General features: G+C 32.7%; 1 protein-coding gene across 1 annotated transcript; it reads right to left on the reverse strand.

Moving 5' to 3' along the window:
• Window positions 1-1,787: 1,787 nt before the first annotated feature.
• On the reverse strand, window positions 1,788-2,306 carry LOC119603139 (50 kDa gamma-zein-like). Its single transcript, XM_037955048.1, has one exon. The coding sequence runs from the start codon at window positions 2,304-2,306 to the stop codon at window positions 1,788-1,790; it is 519 nt and encodes a 172-aa protein (XP_037810976.1).
• Between the last annotated feature and the right edge of the window lie 22,226 nt (window positions 2,307-24,532).

Raw genomic sequence — 24,532 nt, forward strand, 5'->3', positions numbered from 1 at the left:
TTATCAATGAAATATGTGCGTTTAGGTGATTTCTGGAGGTGTACCTTATATGGGAGCTATGACCAATATATGGGAGCTATGACCAATTTGTTGGGTGCCAGATGAATATTTCTTGGTGTTATACACGGAACGACAAAGTTATATAAATATACCCTCTACCACCAATGATAGTGGTGGAGGGTATAAAAATCGTTTATTTGGGAAACTATTGGAGCTGGAATCTGTAAATAGGGGCCGTGGTACTTTCCATATGAATTAAATAAAAAATTCGCTTATCTGGGAAACTATTACATCTAGAATCCTCAAATTTAGCACGAAGAACTTTGACATTCATTTTAACATTTGGGTAATAAATTGGCGGACTAGCAGTATGGGAAGTAGCACTTCCCATATGAATTAAATACAAAAAATTCGTTTATCTAGAAACTATTAGAGGTAGAATCTTAAAATTAACATAAAAGTTGGAAGTAAAATGTGCGGACATTCATTTTGGGTTCTTAGAACCTTTCATATGAATTGAATACAAAAATTTTTATATCTGAGAAACTATTACAGCTAAAATCCTTAAATTTTGCGCTAACAACTCTGACATGTGAATATTTGAATCTAGAATCCTACAATTTTTCAGAAAGAATTTTCACATTCATGTGAACATGGGAGGTACCATACCCCTATTGTGGACTATCAAAAGGGGCTATGGTACCTCCCATATGGATTAAAATAAAAATTCGTATAACTGGGAAACTAACAGAACTAGAATCATCAAAAATCATAAAGTGCGGTTTTTATTTATACTGTTTTTAGGGTGGCAAAGCACACTGGGTATAGCAAGTATTAAAATATTTTAAAGTTTTCCAAAAATTTCGGTTAACCGGTTTTTTATACTCGGTTAACCGACAAACCGGTTTTCTAGAAATGGTAAATTTTCAGTAAACCGAAAAACCGGTTTTTATAAACACTACTCTCTGGTTACAAATTTCTAAGATACCTATAATTGCCTTAATTATTTTATCCTACAATTGTCATTCATATACACAACGAATTCATTATTACCTGAGTACAAATTTATTGTTATTGTTTCTTGCTTTATATGTCAATACATTTGGATGTATTTCTTACTAGCTATACCCAGTGTGCAATGTGTATAAAAACAATATGTATAAATAAAAACCCCACTTAACGATTTTGAAGATTCTAACTACAATAATTTCCCAGATTTATAATATGTTACACATGAGATATGTTGAACAAATTATTGCATGTATCGCCAATTTCTATCTATAAAAATTTGAATATTTGAATTTCCAAGAAAATGTTCTTCATGTAAAATTTGATTCTAGCTCTAATAGTTTCTCTGTTTCCTTGAAATATTTCCTCGAAAATGTCGGGTAAGAAAAAATAAAAACACAAAATTAGTTTTTATAATAATAAAAAATGGGGTTTTAATTTTGTTATTCACGGGGGTTTTTCTCGTACGTACCGTACTCCAAGGGTTTACAAAAGTAAGTGAACATTACAATTTTAAAGAAAGAGAGAAAAAGGGTAAAAAATGCCAAAGAATAAAAGACATAGAATGGCCAGTGAACAGTAACTGGCCATATACACTGTGCGCATAAACATCCAGCCCCCCTTGCTATACTGCAACAAGGAAGGCTAAGGATACTGCGGGGTAAAATGAGCTTAAAACAGAGTTAAATAAAAATGGGTAAAATTTTTTTCTTCAAAATAACAGTTCATTTATAATAAATTCATTGATAATAATAACAATAATAAAAAATGGAAAAACTTCAAACTATACGGCTAGACATAACATTTATGACAATAGTGGCTGGGGTTTGATGTTGCTGGCCGTATGGATAAGGTGGTTGCTGCTGATACGGCTGAAGCTGTTGTTGAGGGTAGTGCTGCTGTGCTGGTTGCACATAATGCTGGGGTTGTTGTTGTTGATACTGCTGCTGTTGTGGTTGCACATAATGCTGGGGTTGTTCTTGTAGGGGTAGTGAGCAGCAATGATGTTGTTGTGGCTGTGTGGCGACCTTTTTTGGTGTTCCCCTCTTCTTATTTTTATTTCTCCTTCTTTTGGTGGAGTTTTGATCCTTGGGACTGCCGCTGGTGTGGGTTTGTTGTTGGGCTGCGGGTTTGTGCCCCTTTTTTACCTTATGACGGTGGAGGAGGGTATGGTGCTCTGACATGCACTCGATGCACCGCTCTCTGCTGGTGCATTTGTCTTTCATGTGGGAGTGAGCCAGGCAGTTGAAACAATAGCGATACTTCTTCACCGTTTCCCATCGCTCCCCCACCGACATCTTGCGGAATTTGGGGCATTTACGCAGGGCATGCTCGCTTTTGCATAAGCGACAGTCCCGAAGGATCTCGTCTCGGGTTGTTTTTATGTCCTTAGACATTTTCTGACTTTGGCAAGAGAACAAGCTTCACTATTGGGCGGGTAAAAATGCCCGAAGCTGTTCTCACGTCCGCAGTGCGGACCTTGCTGTCATGGCCTACATGGGTCTTCTCTATCCTGCCTAAACGCCATTCATTCCGGGGTAAATTATCCTGACGGATCACAACTAAATCGCCGACTTTGTAGTCCCTTTGCGGATATTTCCATTTAATTCGCCGATGGAGTTCTTTGAGGTATTCCTCTTTCCATCTTTGAGCAAACTGATGATGGAGCACTTTCAGTTTTTGCCATCTATTGGCAATATTCAATGAAAGATCGGAATGATATGGTTCAGGGGGTGCCAAAAGAGGTGCTCCTATCAGAAAATGACCTGGGGTTAAAGGGACTAAATCGAAGGGATCATCGCTCACTGCAGTTAAGGGTCTTGAGTTTAGGCAAGCCTCTATTCGGGTTAACATTGTCAAAAACTCCTCAAAGTTAAATTTCTGCATTCCAGCAATTTTGCGAAAATGAGTTTTTACACTCTTTACGCCGGCTTCCCATAAGCCGCCCATATGAGAAGCACCAGGGGGTATAAAATGCCATTCAACTGGCTGAAAACTATTTCGTACAAGTACTTTTTCTCTTAATTAGGGTAAAAACTGCTTTCGGTCTACTTCGAGTAAATTAACAGCACCGACAAATGCAGTTCCGTTGTCTGAGTATATGTGGGCAGGACAACCTCGACGGGAGAAAAAACGGGCAAAAGCACCAAGAAATGTTTCGGTCGACATATCACCGGTTGCCTCTAACCTTTCGTTGTTCGGCAACCTATACCAATGTAGGATTTTATGTCGAACGGACCTGCGAAATCTAAACCGGTATGGGTAAACGGTCTCGTAAGAGAAGCACGTTCAGGGGGTAAAGCAGCCATAATCTGCTGACCGGTTTTCTTTCGATATATCGTACATTCCTTGCAATTGTAAATAATTGTACGAATTAGATTTTTTAACTTGGGGACCCAAAACTCATTTCTAACTAATCTGAGCATTAAAGAATGGCCACCATTTGTGAACATGTTCAACAAACAATCGGGTAAAACGGGCTGCATAAGGCAGAATTTTAGGGTAACGCTCATCGTACGTTAAGCCAGGGGATCGAGTTAGTTGACCATTGATTCGGACAAATCCATTTGAATCAATAAACGAGTTCAAAGTGAGTAAATTACTCTTTGAAGAAATGGGTTTACCTTTCGAGAGTAGAGAGTATTCGAGAATATAATTCTTTTGACATACTAGAACCAAACGATGTCGAGTAAATTTCATTTCTGATTGGGTTGAATCTAAGGTGTTATACAAACATTTTCTGGTTTTAAAATATTGTAAACACCTGAACCAATACGAAATAATTCGCATTGCACGGGGTAAATCTGAGAAACGTTCCAGTATGTCAAAAGTTGGTTCTGTCTGAACAGAAAAAGATTGAACTTCTAAATGCTTATGTTCGGTAACGATATTTTGTGGCCAGTACTTTCGCGGCTGTCTTAACCACGAGGGACCATACCACCATAGGGGTTATCTCGAGCAAGAGTTCCACGACTTGATCTGCAGGGTTATCTTTGGAACCAATTCTCGTTAACAACTTTCTTTACGATTAGGGCAACTCTGTTTTTGACAAAGGTTGGCCAATGGCACGGGGGTTTTTTGAGCCAAGATAAAACTATAGTAGAATCAGTTCACAGATTAATCTTTCTCTTGTCTAGATTTAATTGACTACACAAGGATTCTACCATATTCGCCATCAAAGCCGCTCCACAAAGTTCTAAACATGGTAATGTTTCAGACTTAACAGGAGCTACCTTCGTCTTTGCAGAGAGTAAATGTGAAGCGATTTCATTCGAAGAAATACTTCGAACGTAAAGAGCAGCAGTCCATTTTCTCAAAACGAAACCAGCCGATTCAAGAACATGGGTAAGTTCAATACGTCTCCTAAAAGCGTCTTCAAGCTCATGAGAGCCAGCAAGTACGTCGTCGGCATACATTTGGGTTTTCAAAATTTCAGATGCTAACGGACTTAGAGGTTCGCAATCGTTGGCCAATTGTAAAAGAGTTCGAATCGCTAAATACGGCGCACAATTCACTCCGAATGTGACGGAACAAGACCCGTTGAAATTGTGCCTGTTCGGGATGAATTAAAATTTGGCGATACATTTTCTCAATGTCACCGTTAAAAACGTAACGAAAGAGTCGAACCCATCCTCCAAAGGCTTACGCCATTGGAGGATGGGTTCGAGGTATTAAATACCACACGAAGTTTAGTGGTCACACTATCGGGTTTAAATATTGCATGATGCGGTAAATAATAATTAGTCGCATATGAACTCGGGGGGTTAGTTGCTCTGATATGTCCCATTTCGAAATACTCTCTAATTACAGTATCATACTTTAATTTTAAATCGGGGTTTTTCAAAAGTCGAGTTTCATTTCGCCTAAACTGGGACAGAGCACTATGTCGAGAATTTCCTAATGTCACTTCATTAAGTAATTCCCGACGAAAGGGGAGTGAAACTACATAGCGACCATCGGGGTTCCTATAGGTAGTAGTCCGGTAAAGTTCTTCACAATATTCCTCAGTTTCCGACAACCGTGTCGCTTGTGGAACTTCTTCAAGTTCCCAAAACCGAGCAAGTTGAGCGTTCAGCTCCACTTGATTCCAAAACGATGCAATGGTATAAGGGGGTTCAGATTGAAAAACTTCACCAGTTACTATCCAACTAAAAACTGTTCTCTGGGCGATCAGGTTGCCATTCGGATGCTTTCTAACATCCGAAGTTAAAATTTTTGGATAAACATTTCCTCCTAATAGAATATCCATACGGGTACACATGACGTCGGTCATGGTAATATCGGGAAAACTAGAGCTTACAATATCTGTAAGGGAACACGAGGGCAACCGACCGGTAATCTTCTCGACTACATATGCACAAATTTTCAATTTGAAACTCTGGAGAACCACATAGTCGCGGAATTTCCAGCCAAGCAATCCATCATACCAGTAACATTTATCGATGGAACCGAAAATGTTGTAATCTCCTAGAGATAAAGGTACCTTGCGAACCAGGGTCAACTAACGCTCTTGCTGTACATCTGAGATGGTCAAAATGGACTATACAAATAGCCGAGCCCAAAAGGAATGTGGAATGGGGGTTAGGGCTCAGATGTGCAGCATACGTATGAACGTTTTGAGTCGCTGCAGAAGTTGAAGGGGGAAAATTGAGAAGGTGTTGATTTTGATTGCTTGCTGGAACCGGGTTTATATTATGCTGGGTTTGGTTAGATAAGGTTTGAATATGCAGGGGTTGAATTGGTACATTTGTACCAGAAGCTATAGGGAGCTGGGGTGAAATTTGCGAACCTTGACCTTGCGACCTAAGATCTCTATGAAGCAAAGAGTGATGCTTCTGTCTACACAACGAACAAACATGAGTACTTCTATAGTTCTTAAAATCGTGAGAAGTCGCCAAACAATTTGAACAACACCTAAGTCTCTTGACAGTTGACAGCCTATCATCTACACTCTGACTCAAGAAGTTAGGACAAAGTCTTAGGTGGTGTGGTCCTTGGCAAAGGAAACAACGACAAACTGTGGGACTCGGGGTAGTGTTTGTCGCAAGACTTTGAACTCTTCTAGAGTCATTAAATGATTTCTTTGCGGGGTTAAAACTCGAGTTCTTTTTCGACACAGTATTCTGGGGTTTGTTTTGAACGGGGTTGGACTGTCGAATATCAGAAATAGACTCAAGAGTTTTGAAATGAGCTGTCAAAAAAGCTACCATATCTTCCCACTTTGGAGATTTTGGACAAAGTTTCTTGGACTGTTCCCAGAGACTTAAAGTATTCTCGGGTAGCTTTGTAGCACAAATATACACTAATACAATCATTAAACGTTCGTTGCAGATTTTTAATATTCGGGCCTGTTTCTTGTTTAATACTCAAAAGAGTACGAAGCTGTTCATTTATGAGAGCGTCTTTGTTCTCATATGTGTCAACTAACTTTTTCCATGCCACTGCATAGCCATCGTTAGTCAATGGAACAGTTTGTATGACATCATGAGCATCTTTTGTAGTTTTCTGCAATAAATAGTACAATTTCTGTATTGGGGTCAAACGGGGGTTATTGCCATACAACGCAGAGAACATGTCTCGGAATGAAGGCCAGTTCTTATAGTCACCATAGAAAATTGGGGTGTCACAAGGGGTAAATGAACGAGTGGTATTGAACTTGCTCCATGATCATTGGACTTTTCTGCCTGAGCAGCGGATTTTAAATTGTCCAAATGGGTCGTGATCAAGGAGATACCACTAGTGTAGGTACTATAAGAAGCCATATACCTGGACTTCACTTCAACGATTTGTGGGGTTTTCAATTGTTCAGCTTCGATAAACAAAGTATCGTATGCTGAACGAACAGCTTCCCATAAACGGGTTAATTCCTTTTCATGGCTACTTAACGAACCAATTCGATGTTCGCCAACAGGAATTATTGAAATATAAGCCTCGAATTCGGCTAAACGATCTGCATTATGAATTAATGTGGACATGTCCATTTTAGATCTTAATAAATACCGGGTAATTTTGGCAAAAAGCAAGAAAAATTAGGGGGAAATTAAAAAATATTCAATAAATAGAGTAGACTTGCTCAATAAAATTAAAAAATAAACAATCTAATCTTCAAAATTAATTTAAAAGATTGAATTTTATCACGTATCAAGGATTTAAGGATCAGAATAAAATCGAAATCGACAAAAAACGAGTAAAAAATTTCAAAAAAGTCAAAAAACTTCTCAAAATAGGGATAAATTTCAATAAATATTTGGATAAATTGGTATTTACGACGTAAATTCCACGAAAAACGGGTTAAAAGTATAAAAATATTAAATATTAAAGTGATTTTACACGTTGTTCGTTTTTTAAGGGTAAAATTTTACAAATAATGGGTTCAAAATATTTCGAACAACAATTTGTTATAGTGTAAAAGCACTTTAAATATTAAACAAGTAAGAAATTATAGTCGGGCGAGGCCGACCATATAATACCCTACACCTGTTACAAAAATGAAATGTGATTTTGTTTTCATAATAAAGCACTTAAGTTGAATTGCACCTTGCCTTGAATTATACTTAAGCCATTTATTGTTGAATAAAATTGTGGACAGTTAAGTCAAATTTTGAAGGGGGATTTGTATAGGGGCTATGGTCAAATGAGACCCTATGATTATAAAATTCATGAGAGTCATGAAGGCTAGTACAGAACTTGGTTTTGCAGCTTTTTGTCGAGATGAACATAATTATAAATTTAAAATCCCTATTTGTCGGGTTCAGTTGTATGGGGTCTACGTGAAATAATGGACCGATGTTAACCATTTTCAGTAGGCTTCGTCTCCGGTACCATGGAAGATCATTTGCCAAATTTCATTGAATTATCTTCAAAATTGCGACCTGTAGTTTGATTAAAAGGTTTACAAGCCCTATTCGGGGGTTCAGTTGTATGGGGGCTAGGTGAGAAAATGGACTGATATTAACCATTTTCAGTAGGCTTCGTCTTCGGTACCATAGAAGATCATCTGCCAAATTTCGTTGAATTATCTTCAAAATTGCGACCTGTAGTTTGATTGCAAGGTTTACAAGCCCTATACGTGGGTTCAGTTGTATGGGGGCTAGGTGAAATAATGGAACGATATTAACCATTTTCAATAGGCTTCGTCCCTGGAACAATAGAAAATCATGTGCCAAATTTCATTGGATTATTTTCAAAATTGCGACCTGTAGTTTGATTACAAAGTTTACATGGACGGACAGACGGACGGACATAGCTAAATCGACTCAGAAAATGATTCTAAGCCGATTGGTATACTTTAAGGTAATATTATTGTGCGTTACAAACATCAGCACAAATCCAATATACCCTCCCCACTAAAGTGGTGTATAGGAATAGTATCAATACCTGCCGATAATTTGTTTCTCAAATTTTTAAAAATATAAAATATTCTTTCTTTTGTAATAAAAAAATCCTCAGATTGTAAATCACTTAACTGGTTTGCCCTTTTTCTGTATTAAAATTTGTATAAGATGATTGATTGTATTCGTAAACAGATTTTTCTTGTAAAAATCTGGTGAAACAATTGTCAACATCTACATGTAGTATGTTATTATAGTCAATCTCTTTAAAGGAATGGGTTTTTTCAAATGAAGCACCTATTACGTCTAAAATTTGTTGATGATCTCTTATTATGAAATTCTCGTTATCTCTCTCCGTATTGAGAGGATTTATACCAACATAACTTAATAAGTTTTCTTCCTCTTGACTGATTTCTATCATATTTATATCCAGTGATTGTTTAGGTTTGAATAGTCTTTTGACATCGTTAAACATACGAGATGAATTTTTCTTATCAAAATTAATTAGTATATCTTTATAGTATTTATTAACAGATAATTTAAAATTATCCATAATCAGTTTCTTGATTAGTTTCAATTTAGTTTTGTAAAAGTTAATTTCTTGGAGAGTACATATAATTTCAAATCTGTTACGTTTTTTTATTATAGTTAAAATCTTACTTTTTTCTATTTGTAGTTTTTTTATAATTGGATTTACAATTTTGTTCATAATATCATTACTTCTAAATTTCGGGACTATTTTATTAGTAGAAGGTATAATGACAACATTTAATTTACTTAAGTAATAATCAATTTCAGAGTTAGAAAGATTTTTATTATTAGGAATGGTGTCTTTATATCAGAGAAGCTCAATATGGCCGTGTCATAGCACGCGTGATAGGGTAAGAAAATTCTGCTGACGCTAAGTTGATACACATACACTACAGGTTTAATTCTTCTTCTTTTTATAATGAGCAATATCAGTTGGTTTGCTCTCAACTTGAAAAACAAAATCAAATCAGTTGCTGATCAGCACTTGTCAAAGCAAGGTCTGTGCGCGACGTTTTTAAAATACACACAGAAATACAACAACAAAATGTTGAGAAAGCCGAATGAATGTAGGAGAACATGAGAGAACAGTTGATAGTTTTTTATATATAGACGTTGCTATACGCTGGCTGTCAAAATCCATAATAAATATTTGACAGTTAGCATATACTTTATAGTTTGTAGTCATTTTATTAGTATACTTTTATTTTGAATTGAATTCTGTTCTCTGCTGCTTTACCAACACAAATAAAACTATGGTAGTCTATGGTAGTATGTGTTTGAGCACCACTGCTTTATATACATTACTTATATTCTTTTCGAATTTATTCCAATTGGTTTTTTTATAATTAAATTTAAAATTGGGACATTTTACAAAAAAAGAAAAAGTATTATCATTTGTATCATTTAGGAGTATAATTAATAATGCATTGTGATCACTATCATAATCTAACGATTTAAGAGAGTTAACAGTATCATTAGCCCTAAGAATAGACAGACGAGTGTCTGCTAAACACAAATCTAAATACGAATCGCATCTAGGATAAGAGGGGGTAGTGGATGCATAAAGGCTACATTTAAAATTGATCTCGTTATTTTCTAACCATTCTTTTAATTTATTACCCTTAGGGTTATTAGTAGAGTTACCCCAATCGGAATGTTTACAATTTAAATCACCTGCCATTATATAATATATCCGAATTCTGTAAATTTAATGATTTGAAAATGGTGTTTAAATCTAGGGTTAAAAAATTACTGTTATTACCGGAAGGGTAATATGATGATATAATGTATAGGGTTTTATTTGACAGCAATGGTATTTTAATTATGCAAGCTTCTAAACATTTAAGTGAATTGCTGATAATATTTGTGCAATTTTTAAATTTAATATTTTTTCTTATCAATATTGCAGTACCACCACCTCTTGTAAAGTTCTGTCTATCTTTTCGTACTATATCATATTTTTCAAAGTAAAGTTTGTGTTTCGTATTTAGTTTTGTTTCATTTAGCAGAACTATATCTGGATCGTGTAAATTTATAAAATTTAATAAATCGTATCTTCTATTAAGTTTTATTATAGAGCTTACATTAATTTCGATTATTTTAAGTCTTCTCGCAGTTGATTCATCCATTTTAATCTAACATAAAAAATATAGTATCTATTCTACTTGTTTGTAGTTGAAGCTGTTTGTGTAAATTTAGTAGTTGGTTAGTTAAATTCTGCATGGTATTGTTTAATTGTTCCAACATTTGATTAATTGGGTTAGGACTGTTTATTGTTTGTATGTTGTTCTTCAAAACGTTTGCAAAGCTCATAGATGATTGTACATTTAGAGTTTTGTTTGATGATCTTTTTTCTGATAAACTTTGTTTTTTGGCTCGGAGTCTTTGTTGCATTTCTTTATATTTTTCACAACCGCGATATGATGCAGGGCGTCCATATTTACGACAAAGTACGCAAAATAGCTTATCTCTTTCATTATCAGATACATTTTGTTGTTCACATTCTCCGATATTATGCATTTTCTCACATTTTACACACCTAGGTTTTAAAAAACAGTTGGAAGCGCTGTGAAAAAAACTTTGGCATTTCCTACATTGAGGAATTTCCAATTTTCTAAGAGGTTCCCATCTTATACAGCGATGAAAAAGTCCCTTTATTGATCTAAGTTCCTTATAATTGCTTTCACCACTAATTTGAACCAAATATATCGGAAGATCCTGTCCATTTGTAATAGACTTTTTAGTTTTAAATTGGTTGACTTTTAAAATGTTCAAACGATCGTTATTATATTTACAAAGTTCCCTGCAGATTTCATCCTTGTCTAAGTTAGCGCTAAGGCCTTTTAGAAGAAAAGTTTTTGTTTTTAAACTTTTGGGAGTATAAGTAAAGAATTCGGTTTTGGTTTTTTTAAGATAGGCTTTAACACGAATATAATCATCCATAGATGACATAAATAACGATGTTTTCTTGTTATTTCGTTCTTTGATTTAAAGTGATCAATTTCTAAACCTTTTTTAATAAACTCTATCAGTTCATTTGGTTCAATATTAAATATATTAATTGGTGGGATTTTTTTATTTTTGTTTTGATTTTGTACTTCATTTCGTTACAGAGAAAAATCTGTATACGAAGCATTTTGAGATGTTGATGTACCATGCTCATTAACATGTTTTTCAAATTTATATAAATATTCTTTATTGCAATGTTTACCATTGTCCAAAAGAGCATAGTAATTATTTTTAAGTTGTTTACTCATTGTGTTGATTTGTGTTTCACTTTTTCTTTCTTTCGTAGAATGTTCATTATTATTTTTACTAGATGAAGTTATTGTATTTTTTTTGTCATTATTTTCTTCTGAGTTTGGAACATTGGGTTCACTCATTTTTTTAATTTATTTTTTGTATTTTATTTTGGTGTAAAGAGTCTCTATCTCTTGAGATTTAATGTTGTAATTGTAATAATATTTAATAAATTGTAAGTATTATAACAAAACGTAAAATACAAAACATGTGAAATATTTTTTTCCGCTATACGTCCGTCTATCATGACAATCACGATTGAACTCACAAGCTCAGACCATTTGTAGAAGAAGAGGATGCATTAAAGACTACTCGAACTCTGGTGCTAGAACTTTCCGGCTTTATCACTGCATGATGCGGGGCCGTTCTCTTAGCGGTAATGATAGACAATTTGATTCCACGATTAGGTGTGGAAAATTATTCCGTATTTTGCTGGACTGATTCCACGATTGTTCTTTCGTGGTTGTCTAAACCTCCATGTTTCTGGCAAACATTCGTAGCAAATAGGGTTTCGAAAATTACACAAATTATTGACCATTTTCGTAGGAAACATGTGAATTCTGAAACAAATCCCGCTGATTTAGCTAGTCGTGGGCTTTTACCTCAGGACCTTAAGGATAATGAGCTTTGGTGGTCAGGACCACCTTGGCTAAGAGAATCGCTGGAAAACTGGCCAGTGTCCAAACCTTCTTGTTGTAAAGAAACTAGCTTAGAAATGAAAACAACACGTGTCCATTTTTCATACTTTTCAGACTATGAGGATATTTTAGAAAGGTTTTCATCATATTCTAAAGCTATGCGTGTCCTCTCATATGTCTATCGTATGATATGTTTATTTGCAGGAAATTGAAAACTAATTGTACATTTTGCTCGGATTTCATAAATGAATAATAAAGTTAATAATAATATAACAGAAATACATATAATTCTAAAAGTTTGTGTGCAAAATAAAATCATTTTCTCTATGCTTTAAACTATTGGATTATTGAAATATTGATATTTGCAAATATCTGCTACTTGTGAGAAAAAAAAACAAAAAGATTTCAGGGAACACTAAATACACATTTGAAGAATTTTCAACGTTATTGGCAAGGGTTGAAGCCTGCCTTAATTCACGTCCAATTTCTCCCGTATCTTCTGACCCTTCCGATTTATCTGCTTTAACACCTGGACATTTCCTCGTCGGTGGTCCAATTCTATCTCCTATTGACCCACATATTAATGACTCTCTAATTTCTATCAGAAACAGATGGCAGCGGTTAAAGCTCGTTTATCAAAACTTTTGCACTCGATGGAAATTAGAATACATGAAAGAGCTGCATAAAAGGAACAAGTGGCAGAAACCCGAGGAAAACCTTAAAGTAGATTCACTTGTAGTAATTAAGGATGAAAACCTCCCTCCAAATATTTGGCGCCTCGGAAGAGTTCAACGAGTTTATTTAGGGTCAGATAGTCTTGTTCGCGTTGTAGATATTTTAACTGCACGTGGAACAATTACTAGACCTATACATAAATTGGTTGTTTTGCCTATTGACAACTAACATCTTTTGTTATGTTTTTTTTTAAGATTTTGGAAATTTCTTCAGCAAATTTATTTCTTTAAAAACGAATGATCTTACCAATAGGACATATATTAGAGAGCCAGAAAAACAATTTTACGGAAATAGTAACTTTGACAGATTGATTGATTATCGATCTTTTAGGCATTTTGGGTGAACGAGATAAAATGTTAATGTAATTTTATCGTTTTTTTTATTTATTTTTATTTCCAGCACAATCGATCCCTAATTCTATTAGGAAACATTTTAAGGACCTTTTCCTCGCTGACTCAAAGTTTTTTGAGTCCTCTGGAGTAGACATAATTATAGGGGTGGATGTGTATTTCAAGGTCATTTGTGAAGGGGTATTTTTGAGACCGGGGATTCCCACTGCACAAAGTACAATATTCGGTTGGGCAATATATGGTCCATGATCAATCTAACTACTTTACACTATCAAGTTAAACCGCAAAATGAAGAACAAACGTATAAACTGATTTTTTTTATAATGTATATTGCTTTTCTATAATTATATTGAATTGTATAACTTTCTTAAACCTATTACCTAAGTAGATATTAAAATTTTACTTTATTATCTTTTGAATTCATGAATTTATATAAGATTTAATTATATACCAGTATCTTTGATATTTGATTTTTTTTGTTCTTATTACACTCATTGCAATGGGGGCGGCAATGTTAATGCCAAGATGTTTATTATTTTTGTGGCATTAATTAAGTTTAACCGTTGATGGTAAAACTTACCCTTAAGGGTCTTCATGCTTCGTTATACATAAAAGTTCATAGATAGAAAATTACATTAACTAGATTTTTTATCTCGTTCACCCAAAATGCCTAAAAGATCGATAATCAATCAATCTGTCAAAGTTACTATTTCCGTAAAATTGTTTTTCTGGCACTCTAATATAAGTCCTACTGGTAAGATCATTCGTTTTTAAAGAAATAAATTTGCTGAAGAAATTTCCAAAATCTTATACCTTTTGTTTTCTTTCTTTTTTCAACAAATAATCGCTGAGACAAACAAATTTATATATATTTGTTTTGGGCTCAGAGAAATTAAGATTATTTTCATCTTATATTAATCTTAAGAGGTACCATTTTTACCCCTTAAAAGTATGAATTTCAAAAAAGTACCAGACACCCATCTGCTCATTTTAAGAGTAGATACAGGTGCATCTTGTGTCACTAATATTGTATAAGATAATTAAGAAAACTTGTTTTAAGGGTTTTTCCCCTTTTTACCCGTAAATGTACAAATTTCCAAAAATCCCTCCTTAGTGGATCTACATAACCAAAAACACATCTACTGTCAAAATTTCATGATTCTAGGTTCAGCCGTTTGGGCTGTGCGATGATGAATCAGTAAGTCAGTAACGCTACTCTTTTATATATATAGATAGCATTATTTCAATAAAATTATCTGTGAGTTGTCGTCATAAAATCAGTATTTTGTTACCCCTATGTATTAACATAAACAAAAAACTGACAATTTTTCTGCCAACGTTTTGTCAAGTGCCGTGAGAAATATTTGTCTAATATAGACACCGGCTTACGAGGAACTGCGACTGACAGCTCGTGTTTACTGTATGTATTTAAATGAGAGCGGTCACAATCAATACGTCGTGTACGTGTGCACGAAGTAAAAAAGTTGAAAAATGTTCAACTTTGGCGTACGAAAAAGAAGAGAAAGAGAAAATGAGAACAAAAACAAAACTGTCAAAATTATTGTTTGTCTTTTTTGTTGTGTATAATTGTCATTTGTGTGTGTGCGAAAAATACCATTTTTAAATTAAATATTTTTTTACATTAAATATTTTATATTGAATATTTTCAATATTATTAAAACATATTTAATTATTTTTTCATACTTTATCAACGCAAATTTTGGGCATAACTTGTTTTACGTTGCGTAGCTGTCAGTCGCAGTTCGTTGTAACCCCGTGTCTATATTAGACAAATATTTATTATACTAAACGTCAAATTGTTATCATGATACAAAATTAGCAGGTATAGACAGCATTTATTAGCGTTATAGCGTCGTTATGACATTGTTGTCTAAACAATTGTTTAGACAACGTTGTCTTGATAACAAACGTCATTGTATTGTAAAATTTGTATAGGATTTTGTTTTTGTGTAATTAAAATTGATTTTTAACATACGTTTTAGTGAAATTAGTATTTATTAACAAAATCTGCATTTAATTTCAATTGTTTCTGTAAAATATAGCATTATTTTAGTAAAATTATCTGTGAGTTGTCGTGATAAAATCAGCATTTTGTTACTCCAATGCATTAACTTAAACAAAAAACTGAAAATTTTTCTGCCGACGATTTGTCAAGTGCTATGATAAATATTTGTCTAATATAGACACGGGGTAAAGTATTGTATGTGCTTCCAATAAGCAGTGTTGTTGTTGCTTACTTAACAAAGCATGCAAAAAATTGTTTTTTTTTTATGATGCAGAGGTTGTCTCGGATAGTTATTTATGGACGGATTTTGCTGATTTTAAATAGGAAATTCTCGAAAACATGTCTGACAGAATTATTGAACAACAGACACACAGACGGACAGACAGGATTCTGAATATATATACTTTATAGGGTCAGAAAATTATATTTTGGAAATTACAAACGGAATGACAAACCGATACATATGGGGAATTTCATGTCTAGTGACCCAATAAAAAAAATTGATTTCGACGAAATTTGCACTAAATTTTTTCACATTTTGGCCATATAGGGTTTTAGTCAAATGAGTGTAACTTTTCACCTATTGGTCCTAGCAAAAATTCTCCAAAGGAGTTTAGATAGCAACTTCTTCATCCTTTTCAAAAAAGAGGTTTAATTTTTTAAATATATTTTTTATTTTCAAAATGGACCCTTTTTATTTTTTTGTTTTTTGCTTAAAAGAAAGCTTATACAATTTCCTTAAAGGGATTTATAGTTCTATAATGGGATGCGAGTGGGATATCCATTAAAATAAAAAAAAAAATAATGATTTTTTATCTCAAAAATAAATTTATTTAATATTTGGAACTTTTAATTTTCCCCTTTTTTTCAAAATGGACGTTTCTGTTGTATTTTTTTGCTCAAAAGAAAGCATAGACCATTGCTTTGTATATACACATATTTTCACATATGCCCCTTGCATCCCACTAAGTGACCACAAAGCTCTTAAAGGAAATGGTTTAAGCTTTCTTTTGAGTAAAAAAAATACAACAAAAACGTCCATTTTGAAAAAATAGGGGAAAATGAAGTGCCAAATAGTGAAAAAAATTATTCTTGAGTTAAAAAATAATCTTTTTTGATGGATATCCCGCTCGCACCCTATTATGGGGAAGCCCTTTAAGGAAATTGTATAAGTTGTTTTTAAGCAAAAAAAAAAAAAGGCCCATTTTGAAAAAAATAAAATATTTTTAATAAATGTTTTTTTTTTACAGAATGAGAAATAGCTATCTGAACTTTAGGACCAATAGGTGAAAAGTTACACTTATTTGAATAAAACCCTGTATGACCAAAATGTCCAACTTTGACCCCTTCTGACTCCGGCAGTTCTTGACTGATAGAGCTGAAAATTTGTCTCCTACTATTCCACAGTACTAACCTTGGTGCAAATTTCATCCAAATCGGAAGGCAACGATTTTTCAAGTTGGGTAACTTGACACGAAATTCCCCATATATACCCTTCTCACGAAGGTGAAGGGTGTAAAAAGTAGGTCACTCATATTTTCGAGTGGGGCTCCAAAGTTTACTACATTTCAGTTTAATCGCCCGAAAAGCGAATTAAATCCCCAAATTTCGTTATTTTTGCTTTCTAAACAACTTTGTAGGGAGATATTTCATTTTTGTTTTGGGTAGTTATTTCATGAAGCCACATATATCACTCTTGAAAATATTTTTCGGATCGGTCAATAATTGGGCATATCTCCCATGTAAGGCCCACTTTCAATAACCACGTAAACAAATATATTTTATTAAGGAATGAAGATATCGGTTAAAAATTCGTCACGAATGTTTTTAAAGTACATATAAACCATCCTGCGAAATTTTTCCGGATCGCTTAAGTCACATTTCGTTAGTATATGTACAGTGTCTCACATAAGTATTCGAATTTGGTTGTACTTTGAAAAGAAACATAATTTAATAATATTTTTTGTGTGTAAAATGAATAATTAAATTTGTTATATTGTCTAGAGAGTCCTAAGGTATAATATCTCACTCTTTAAAATTTGGAAAAATTACATTTACCTCAATTGATTTAACTTTTTTTAAAAAAAAGTCCATAAAATTGCCTCACAAAAGTATTCGAATTTTTCCTGTATTTCATATATGACCATATTATACGAAACACAAAAATTATAATCGAGTGATTTCTTGCTTAAAATTGTATTAAGGGGTTACTATCAACCGAAATTATATAGTTTGGGTCCATTTGTTCCACAATTTTGGAGCATTTGTACCATCTTTTCATGTAATACAATTAAAATGGCGATTTTTGACGATATTTGAAATTTTTTTCCCTTTTTTCAGAAATAAAACCAAACTTTAATATTGGGATTTAATAGACCCCTTGAGGTATCTAAAAATAATAATTTTTGTTATAAGGATCTGTACTTAAAAGTTCCAAGATGTATTTTTGGTATCGTTCTTCTGTTTCTAATTGAATTGTATGGATCTTAAGTCCCTTTTCGTACCACTAGGGTCGATATTTTCCGACAAAGTTGGCTAGTATACATTCATGTACATTTTAGCACTAATATATTTTAAATGTTCAATACATTATATCGGTATACAATTCTAAAACATGCCTTTACAAAACGTCATCCTATACAGTAGATTTCGGTTTTTACTATTCGTAACTTTCACGCTTATGTTGCCCATTACAATAACACTGTAAGTAAAAAATTTTGTGTTTATTTTGATCATAGTAATAAATATTTAAACAGATATCGATATTTTTGAGTTAGACCATAATGATATAGTGGCTTGCAGCCTGGAGGTCATTGGTATATAAAAATAATGATTCTACCATATTGAATGGTGTTTCTTTGAGGCATATTTTGGAGTTGTACACTTCCACAATACATTGAAAACTTAAAATATATAAAAGCTGATATCTAAAAGAATATATACAAGAAAACTTTCCCCGAAAATTTTTGACCCTAGTATTATGAAAATGGACTTAAGTTCCAATATATTGAATTAGCGACAGAATAATGATATCAATAATATATCTTGGATCGTTTAAATACAGATTCTTGTAACAAAAATTACTATTTTTAGATACTCCAAATATGAAATTTTGGTTTTATCTCTGGAAAAAAGAGAAAATACTACAAATATTGGAAAAAAAAATCGCCATTTTAATGATATTACATAAAAAGAGGGTACAAATCCCCAAAAATTGTGGACCAAATGGGCCAAAAATATATCATTTCGGTTGATAGTAACAACTTAAAACAATTTAAAGCGTAAAAACCATTCGATTCTAAAATTTGTGTTTCCTATAATATGATCAAATATGAAATACAGGAAAAATTCGTATACTTTTGTGAGGCAATTTTATGGACTTTTTTAAAAAAGCTAATTTAATTTATGTAAATTTAAATTTTTCAAGTTTTAAAAAGCGTGATATCAAACCTAAGGAATGTCTAGACAATATAACAAATTAATTTATTTTTTTTTGCACACAAAATATATTATTAAATTTGGTTTATTTTCATATTTTACCTAAATTCGAATACTTATGAGAGACACTGTATATTGTCACCTGAAAAGCAAGTAGGCGTAACAACCAACAAATTTTAAATCGACTTTTTGATTGAAAATGGTCCACTGCATCAAAATACGTGTTGTCGCAAATTATTAGAACTCTGTTGTAAAAAATGTCGACTCTATTGCCATGAAATTCAAAAGGGCCTAGCAACAAATTAGTCATAATTAGTCACAATACACAATTTCTAACGGCATAGTTATATTCAAACGTGTTTATTGATGTTGGGATATAATACTTGTAAGAAAATGTCGGTTTTATTACTATAATAGTTTTCATTTAAATTAGGTTTTTTTCTCTCCAGTAAAATTTTTAAAATTGTTGTTATGCCCTTTTGCATATCAGGTGACGATATGTATGTATACTTATATGGATAGAATCCGAGTTTTGTGGCCAATAGTTGGTCATATCTCCATAAAAGGTCTATAAGTCAGTTATGGACTGGATCAAAATTAGCTCCATAGATGTATAAAATACGGAAGCAAAATTTAAACATTCACAATATATTAAATATCTAAAAATATTTAGAAGGGTTTTGATAAAAAGTAGCTTACAGGTGGAGGGTATTTAATATTCGGCATAGCTGAGTATAACACTCTAACTTGTTTTTACTTTTAAAAAAGTTGAAATACTTTTGAAAAACAATTTGAAAAATAAGATTTTAAACTTCTTTCGGGTTTTTTACTAAATGCAATCACGTTTTCTAAAAGAAAACGTTGATCAAAGCAAATCATACACGTTGATAATAGCAATAGAGATATTTTTTGTCAGACATTTGAACTACTAAAGAGGGTTTTATTATGTAGCTATTTATGCAATTTTTCCTGCCGAATTTCGACCGCTGCACAGTGTTCGATTTTCAATTTTAGGTGGCCAAAATTAATAACTCAAGAACTAACAATCATAAAAAAGTGATTTTTGGTATAGTAATTTCTTACATACTAAAGAAATGTTGGTCAAAAAAATTAGACAAATCCGCCCACCGGCACGCCCACTATTAATTACCCAATTATGAGAAATAAAGAAAAAGTCTAAAAATTTACAAATATTTATTTTTTGCAATTACATATATTTCATTTTAAATAGGTTTAATTAACAACAAAATATAAATTATAGATATCACTATCAGACTTTTGTATATTATAATAGGTACTTTTTAGTAGTTTTAATACATCTGGCGTTAAATTTCGTATTTTAACTGGGGGAGTTTTCCTTAAGCTGCAAATGTAACGATCAGAAGATATTAATAACCTTTTTATTAAATCTGCATTTGTCTCTTCCCGTGAAGTTTTCCGTGTAAACTGCAGTCTATAACTTCTGTTATCTTTATTCCTCGATTCCTGAGCTTCTTCAGATAATTGGCCAATAAGAAGGATGCAATGTTCAATTATAGCTTTGCCATGCCAAAGAACTTTGTACACACTGACAGGCATGTAATACCAGGGATAGAGATTTAAATAAAGATTTCTTGTTTCTAATGTATAATTTTAAAATTTTCCTACATTTATAATATATCCAGATACTAAGCATTCTAATATCACATAAGTTCTAAGCTTACACCAGTTATTTGAGCAGATAATTCTGCGTTTCTGAAAAATCGTCTGGCTGAATTTTCGTCATTTGTATTTCCGGATGACTGTTTAGGCATATCTATCAATAATCCCATTTTGGATCTAAATTAATTATGAATAAAAATTTTTCTTTGTTGAACTTTAGTTTTGTTGTTTTCACCTCTAACTTGCCACATTTTTATTTCCATCCTGTAAGCTATGTTTTGTTGTCTTCACCTCTAACTTGCCACATTTTTATTTCCATCGCCTCTACATTCCATGAATCTTATCCAGGAATGTAGAGGCGACAAGCCAAATTCCAAAACTCCGGGATCTACGGTTTTTGTATGAGAGCTGAAGAGTTATTCATTTCCGAAGGCTTAGCTCCGCGAACATAACATATTTGTGACGAATTGTAATTTGATAAAGCAGAACAAACTTTTCCATCAATCATACATAATATTAATTTCGGTTTTATATTAACAATTTTGCTATTTGGTCTTTAATACCTTGTACTTCGCTTTGTATCAAATCATTTGTTTCTTTTGCATAGATTAATTTTATAGGGCGACAATATCGTGAGGAGTTGGGCGTTTTGTTTTCATAAAATATAATTTTCTCATCACTTTTATTAATTAAATATATTTGTACTAGTACAAGAGAAATACTAAACAAGTTTTCATCACTACTACCTTCTTGCATCTATTTTTGCTTATAAAGACTTTGATTCGATCTATCACATCCCCACTTGAATAAAGCAAATATTAATTCTGCTGAACAGCGTTTTCCAAATGAATGCATGTGTGTTTTAATCGCCATCACCATTTGCTCGGTACCTACTGAATTAGTCAATTCTTTTACTTTTCTTCTCTTGCTTCTTTGGCTACAATCTTCAAATTCCTATTTTGGGCTGCCCACCTTATGATCTTCTCTTGTAGTATTTATTGTAAAATGAGAATAATCCATTAAAACTGCTAGCCAATCGTTATTATCATGTAGGAATCGGGGTTTTGTTCTCTTAGCCTTTGTCCATCTAAAAGATTTTAATTTATTATATTGAATATGTGCTGCTGAGCTGCTAACAAAATTTGATGAAATAAAGTTCACCAAACGATCAACACGTTAATTTTTGACACTGGATATCCATATGTCGAAAAGTTCCATCCGGGAAATATTCATCGCAATTAAAAAAGATAAATAATCAGTAGACCCACTAAAAAGTTTTTGTTTACAATTATTAATTGAAAACTGGTTATGATATAAAGTGCAGTTTAATTTACACAAAACAGAACACCAAAATAAAAAATTTATTGCATTCTTTTTGCCAACAACAATATTTAAATGAAAAAAAAATCTACAAAATAACGGTTAATTTCTAGAGATGAATAATTAATTATACATGATCAGCTTTATTTTGAGCCCACGATCAAAATAAAGCTTCTTATTCAAAACAAAAACTCTTAAGAAATAACTTGCAAAAAATTTTATTAAATTTTGTTTCACATCGAAGGATGGTGTATCATTGTTTTGAAAACTTTGTTCGACAGAGGCAGATTAGGGCAAAATTCCTTTTTTTTTTGGTTTCTTTTAAAGGAGTATCCCAAGTATACAAAACAATTAAATGTTGGACCCCAGCTGATAACAGAAAAATGTATTAATCTAGGAATTTTTGCTTTAATTTTTTTTAAGAGCTTCCTAATATATCTATCAATATCTAAAACTCAACTCACTCAAATATATACAAAATAGCAGCTTTAAGTTTCGAAGGAATTCTATTATCATTTAAAAAAAGAATTTTTTAAAAATATAATATAGCAAATTTTTTATTCATGTTCAAAGTTCAACTTATTTTCGAGCGAAATTAATTATTTTTCTTCATGTTACCGTTACAAGCTTACAATGTAATATTTCAACTAAAATGAATAAAGAAATATCTTAAGTATGACTATGAATTTTGTCCCTTTTTCATCCACATACCCCTTCTTGTCCGTTCTTATCCAAATTTTGGAAAACAATATAGCCTATCACACCACACACCTATATACATATCTAACTATGTTTTAAATTTAACGAATATCGTTCTAGTCGTTAAAGTGTAATTAAAAACATTATGCACACGCAACAGGTCGCAATTTGCAAGATAATTTGATGAAATTTGGCACATACTCTTGAAAAAAATCGGATTAAAATCGGACCATTATTTCACATAGCCCCCATACAATCGCACCCCTGAATATGGCTTTGAGATCATAAATATGTTAAATGTTCTTGTATCACACCAAAAACCGGCAAAACTTAGTTTAATATAAGTTTTAATGGCACTGCTGATTTTCGTAATGATCGGTCCTCATTTGACTTGATGGTTCAAATTCACTTATAAACACTAATATTGCGACGATATTCTACATAAACAAATCAGAGTGCTATATTCGGCTGAGCCGAATCTTAAGTACCCTCCACCAGCTACTTATACATATATTAATACTTTTCTAATTGATCAAATATTTGTAGAAATAAGTTTTCTCATGTCTTGAATAGAAAAAATACAAAGATTTAAACAGTTTAAATCTATTACAATTCCATGATTAATTGAACATTACAAACACCATTTTCTTTATATTTTTATGGCGCTTAGCGATATTTAGTAATTTGCATGTATGCATGTGTGTAAAAGATTTAAGGATTTTCAAAATAAATATATATAATTTTGTTCTACACAAATTGATATTGCAACGAGTTAACTACGGTTAAAGCGCTTTTAGGGGCAGGACATAGTATGGAAGATATGACCAATTACAGACCGATCGTAAAAAATTTTTTAAGCAAAATTTCTGTTCATAAAAGCTATATTTCAGTCAAATTTTGTATCTATATCGTAATTTAGTAATAAGTAATGTGTGTTTAAGTGATTTTCTGAAGGGAACCTTGTATGGGACCGACCGCACCTATGTTATGAACCGATCGTGAAAAAATCTTGAAATAGAATTTTTGTATACAAAATTAATATTTGGGCCAAATTTTTTATCAATAGCTTTATTTGGTAATGAGTAATGTGCGTTTAAGAGATTTTCGTAAAAGGACCTTGTATGAGAGCTATGACCAATTATGTATATAAAGACAAAATTTAAAAATTCTGTATGTATATCATTATTTGGTAATAAATATTGTGCATTTAAGTGATTTTCTGGAGGGGAGCTAGTATAAGAGCTATGACCAAATATGGACCGATCGTAAAACAATTTTATATGTAGTTTAATTTATGTATATAAGAGCAATATTTTTGCTAAATGTATGGATATCAATATTTTGTAATGAGTTATGTGCATTTAAGTGATTTTCGGGAGGGAACCTTGTATGGGAGCTATGACCAAAGTTGGACCGATCATGAAGAAATGCTCAAATAACATTTCTGTGTACAAAAGTAGTATTTATGCCAAATGTTTTATGGGTATCACTATTTGATAATGAGTTATGTGCCTTTAAGTGTTTTTCTGAAAGGGACTTTGAGAGCTATGATCAATTATGGACCGATAGAAAAACAAATTCACAGTAATATTTGTCTGTATATGAGCAATGCTTGTGCTAAACTTTATATAAATATCTTAATTTAGTAATTAGTTATGTGCGTTTAAATGATTTTCGGAAGGGGACCTTGTATGGGAGCTATAACCAATTATGGACCGATCGGAAAAAACTTTCACAGTAATATTTTCGTGCATATGTGGATATCTTAATTTTGTAATGAGTTATGTGCGTTAAGTGATTTTCGGGAGGGGACCTTGTATGGGAGCTATGACCAATTATGGACCGCTCGGAGAAAAATTTCACAGTAATATTTCTGTGCATATGAGTAATACTAGTACCAAATTTTATAGGGATATCTTAATTTAGTAGTGAGTTATGCGCGTTTAAGTGATTTTCGGGAGGGGACCTTGTATGGGAGCTATGACCAATTATGGACCGATCAGAAAAATCTTTCAC

This window comes from Lucilia sericata, unplaced genomic scaffold (genome assembly GCF_015586225.1).
Source record: "Lucilia sericata isolate MDLA Ls3-8-SP2 unplaced genomic scaffold, ASM1558622v1 Contig000275F_arrow, whole genome shotgun sequence".
Lineage (NCBI taxonomy): Eukaryota > Metazoa > Arthropoda > Insecta > Diptera > Calliphoridae > Lucilia > Lucilia sericata.

What these genes read in the sequence shown, in the direction of transcription:
- LOC119603139 (XM_037955048.1), bottom strand. Translation starts at nt 2,306, where the DNA reads ATGTCGGTGGGGGAGCGATGGGAAACGGTGAAGAAGTATCGCTATTGT.